At 39.4% G+C, this 5,410-nt stretch overlaps 1 protein-coding gene across 1 annotated transcript; it reads left to right on the forward strand.

The window, feature by feature from the left end:
- Positions 1-727: 727 nt before the first annotated feature.
- Positions 728-1,528, forward strand: LOC121870256. The gene has a single exon (XM_042372042.1). It carries the CDS (start codon positions 728-730, stop codon positions 1,526-1,528), a length of 801 nt encoding a protein of 266 aa, XP_042227976.1.
- Positions 1,529-5,410: the final 3,882 nt, after the last annotated feature.

The raw sequence follows: 5,410 nt of genomic DNA on the forward strand, positions 1-5,410 counted from the left end.
TACTGCCTCCTTCATCACCACACATCTTCACTATACTGCTTCCTTCATCACCACACATCTTCACTATACTGCCTTCTTTACCACCACTCATCTTCACTATACTGCCTCCTACACCACTACACATCTTCACTATACTGCCTTCTTTACCACCACTCATCTTCACTATACTGTCTCCTGCACCACTACACATCTTCACTATACTGCCTCCTTCACCACCACACATCTTCACTATACTGCCTCCTTCATCACCACTCATCTTCACTATACTGCCTCCTGCACCACCACACATCTTCACTATACTGCCTCCTTTACCACCATATATTTTCACTATACTACCTCCTTTTCCACTCATCTTCACTATACTGCCTCCTTCACCACCACTCATCTTCACTATACTGCCTCCTGCACCACTACAGATTTTCACTATACTGCCTCCTTCACCACCACACATCTTCACTATACTGCCTCCCTCATCACCACACATCATCACTATACTGCCTTCTTTACCACCACTCATCTTCACTATACTGCCTCCTTCACCACCTCACATCTTCACTATACTGCCTCCTTCACCACCACACATCTTCACTATACTGCCTCCTGCACCACTACACATCTTCACTATACTGCCTCCTTTACCACTTTCATTACCTCTTACTACATTTCGGTCAATTTGGAAATTGACCTCCTAGCGACAGTCGTTTACTTAAGTGTTGTGCAAATTAAAATGGGTAAAAACAAGCAAAAGAACACTAACAACTCCTACGGCTCCTCTGTGGCCATCTCTGGCGGGAAAAATATATCCGCCGGTAGCTGTACCCCAGAAAATCTAGGTTACGTTGTGCTAGACGGCGAGCGGATCTTAATCGCTACTGCTTCAAATGAGGACCATAAGGTCCACTTTGAAAATGACTACCCACCACCACCTCAGACCAAAGTTGTGTCTGTTGAAAAGGTTAAGCGGCAGCGTGACGAGAACCGCCAACGCCTGCTGAAAGACACCGTTGTCAACACACAAAAATATCTTGTGCAAAATAATACATTTAAAGTCGCCGGTCTGGTGATAGCCGGGCCCGGCCACCTCAAGGAGCAGGTCGTTCAGATGCTTCCGGAACCCACCAAGAGGATGGTGAAGGCTGTCCTCTCCACCGGGAACAGTGGGAAACAAGGCCTTAAGGAGGCCTTGCGACAAACAAAGAACCTTTTAGGCAAGTTGAAAACAGATGCTTCCAATTCTGTGCTAGATGAAATCTTCACACAACTCAAGTGTGGCAACGATCAGTTGGTGAGCTTCGGTGATGAAGTACGTGAGGTCGTAGAAGCTGGCGCCGCAAGGGTTGTTTGTGTTTGGAAAGACTGCCCAAGTCGGCCTTGGTTTGTTGAAAACTGCATGTATTCTAACACGAAAGTTTTCATCCTAACCGAGCCAACCGAAACCTCCAAGACACTTGTTAAAACCTTCAGTGGTGTGGCAGCCCTACACCATTACAACTTCTCACTTCACCAAAGTTTAGCGGCAAAATGTTGATTTCCCTATTCCTTTGTATCCTCGATACTAATTGTAAATAAATCTTAACACACATTTGTAGTTTTTCTTTGTCTCCACATATAATTTGTATTTATTAAATTATTCTTAACATAAAATCATGTTAAAACACACACACACACACACACACACACACACACACACACACACACACACGTACACACTACAAGGCCAAAATCACATTGCTGACGAGTACTATACTGGTGGTAGAGGCGAGGTTACATCCTATCATACTTTTACAGTTAAATTTTAATGAATCTCTCTCTCTCTCTCTCTCTCTCTCTCTCTCTCTCTCTCTCTCTCTCTCTCTCTCTCTCTCTCTCTCTCTCTCTCTCTCCATATCTAGGTTGTATTGCCTTAAAGCCTCTCATGTGTTTGACAACGTTTCATTTTGCGACGCTGAACCGCCACCACAGTCTATTCACTCACATGAACCACTTATGAATCATCCTCTGGCAGGCTCGTCTAAGCACGTATTCAAATGTGGTGTATACTTGTGCGTTTGTTGATGCATATTTGATTCATACACATTATATTTTTGTGGAGAATTTGTCCGGTTGGTCTTAATACATTTTTAAGAGGATGTTTTTGTTTTGCTAATCTTTGCGTGTGTTTGTGCGTATGTGTCTGTCTGTTTGTATTGTTAGTTATTTTTTGTTATTTATTTATTTATTTTTTTACGGGGATTAGCCCACCCGGACACAGGTCACTGACCCACATCGGGGCCTGGGGGGCGAAAATGTAATAATAATAATAATAATAATAATAATAATAATAATAATAATAATAATAATAATAATAATAATAATAATAATAATAATAATAATAATAATAATAATAATAATAATAATAATAATATGTAATAATAATAATAATAATAATAATAATAATAATAATAATAATAATAATAATAATAATAATAATAATAATAATAATAATAATAATAATAATAATAATAATAATAATAATAATAATAATAATAATAATAATAATAATAATAATAATAATTTATAGTAAATATAATTTAATAGAAAAAAATAAAATATTAAATGAGAAACAATATGCTGTATGTATGTTGTGTTGTCAGTAGTAAGAGAAACATTTGAGACCCTGTAATTGTGTGTAAATGGGGCAGAAAGTCAGATCAGCAACCTGGGACTTGGTCACAATTTTCGTGGTGCCATATGGCAGCAAGGTCTACCATTAGACAACACATTATGCTTCCAATATCTTCCCAGGCGGTAGTACCTCCCTGTTTGGTAGCTGCCTAATACCTAATATCAGTCTATTTCTTACTTTCCCCTATATGTTTTTTTATATATGTCTGTCTGTTTGTCTCTTCGCTAAGTGTCTTTCTGTTTGCGTGTCAGTTTGTTTCTATCCAAATTGTCTGTATGTCTATCTGTCTGACTGTTTTTATCCCTAGTCGTCTACCTGCCTGTCTGTCTACTTGTCTGGTACTTCCTTGACTGTCTGGCTGTATGTCTGTTTATCTGTCTATATTTCTTAATATTCCCAAACTCTCTCTCTCTCTCTCTCTCTCTCTCGGCACACGTACATATACAGGAGAGAGGATCCGAGTGGCATCAAAGACAAGTGTTCCGTGTAAACGTTGCGGAGCCATCGTGGTATTGGAAAACGACTTAGGGCAGCGTGGAAGCGTGGCCAGATACTTTTGCTAAAGCCACGATGATCTAGGAACATCTAGAACCGCCAATTTCATGGAACTGGACTAATCCCTGGAACTAAAAGAGACCACGCCCCCTGCCCCCCGCCTCCCCAGACATCCGTTCATTTTCTAACACTCCACGAAAACTCGTCCAAAAAACTGAGGCATGAAGAAAAAAATGTTTTAGAGTCTTGGCGTGTACTTATTTCCAGGAGCTGTGAGGAGCCATTGATTCTGCTGGATTCACAGGAGTTATCAGAACCTTTATTCCCTTTAAAAAAAACCATATATGGTGTTGTCTTGAACCGTAAGAAACACCAGTAGCTCTCTCTCTCTCTCTCTCTCTCTCTCTCTCTCTCTCTCTCTCTCTTTGATAGACACCATTCCCAAGAGTAGTAGAACCTCGGTATATTTACATTGGAACCGTAGAACCTTAACCATTTCCCTGGAATCTCGTTGGACGTTAATAGCTCTCAGGTCCTGTACAGAACATCGCTTACCCCCTCTCTACCTGCCTACCACTACCATCACTACCACGACCACCACCACTACCATTACTGCTATCACTACCACTGCCGCCACCACCATTACCAACATTACCGGTGCCACCCACTTCCACCACCACCACCACTCTCCCACTACCTCCAACACCAATTCTCTTGGAGTACGGGAGTCGAACCACCGTCCTGATAATCCTGTTAGTGAGTTTGGTGGGTGGAGCCAAGTTAAATAGATCAATCGAATTGGAAGTGTTTTGATTGGTCAGGTGATACAGACTAGCGTTTTGATTCGTTGATGGAAATGTTGTAATAATTTTGAGGATGATATTTGCGATAGATTTATATTTATACGTTTTGTGAGTCAATATGAATGTTGTTTTCTTAGACCAGTTAATTGTTTACAGTTTGTGTGAGTGTATGAGTGTTATTTGTAATCATAAATCAATCCGTTTCATTTTCATGTATAATATTAACGTATGAAGTTTGTTTTATTTGTATGTTATCTAAATTTAAGTTATTTTTTCCCTCGAATTAATTTGTTAAGTAATATTGTTTTGGTTTGTATAGTACTCGGTGAAGCGGATGAACTCATTTTACTTAACCAGCGTCGTTTATTATCCCCGGACAGTCGCATTGTTTATCTTGGTGAAAATAATGACAGACAACAGCATCTCCCGAGCCTTTAGTACACTCTTCATTCCTGGCTTTATAGTAAACACCTCTTCCGTCCCTTCCTAGTATACTGTGTTATTAAGTATGTTCTTGTTGGTCGGGATCTGGAACAAATAACCTCACAGTTATTTTAGTTATTGTTATTTGTTACTTTTCTAATGGTATAACTAATGTATTATGGACTTGTGTTCCCCTGCTGTGATCTGGACAATACCAGAATATCTTATCAGCTTTACCCTTGCCTCTACACCTGAATACATGTAGTGTAGAGTAGTATAGTGTATTATTAAAGGCTGTAGGTGTCTCTTCCTTCTTGTTTGCCCACATGTGCTTGCTGGCAGTACAGGGATTGGATTGTATTTTTTTTTTCATAGTTCGTTTCGCTGGTGTTAACATTTGCTGTGTTTCGTGTATTTCTTTTTGCGAGTTCTGTGTCCAGACTCTACTATTGTTGGTTTTGTTTTTCCGAATATGTTTTGATTCCTAAATACGGTTTTCCGGTTTTTTTTTTTGGTAATAAAAATCAGAGAGAGAGAGAGAGAGAGAGAGAGAGAGAGAGAGAGAGAGAGAGAGAGAGGGATGGAACTTAAAAATGTTTTTTTCCTTTATTTTATCAGTTCCAAAAGAGATCAGTAACTGCCACTGTATAATGAACTACATCACAATGTTATATTTTCTATAGTTACAAAAGTAAAGGCTAAAAGAATAGTTCGGTATATTGGATTAAACTGGGTGTTGGTGACAGTGCCGTAGCTTAAAAATGTGCACGTGATGTCAGAAAACACTCAACCTTGATGGCCACATAGTTTCCTGATCATTAAGTAGTCCAGCACCAGTATTGTTTTTTTTCGCGGGTGTAAGCCACAGTCTACCCCGGTAATGTTTAAACGAATCATAATTCTGCGAAATAATTTTTTGTTATTTTATTTTAATTGTCTTTTTTGACACGAGGAAATGGTTTAGTCGACGTCTGAAGGACAGATAAGGGTGTGTCCAGTTAGTGTCTGTTAGTGTCTGGGAGTG

This window comes from Homarus americanus, unplaced genomic scaffold, assembly GCF_018991925.1.
Source record: "Homarus americanus isolate GMGI-L3 unplaced genomic scaffold, GMGI_Hamer_2.0 scaffold39232, whole genome shotgun sequence".
Classification (NCBI taxonomy): domain Eukaryota; kingdom Metazoa; phylum Arthropoda; class Malacostraca; order Decapoda; family Nephropidae; genus Homarus; species Homarus americanus.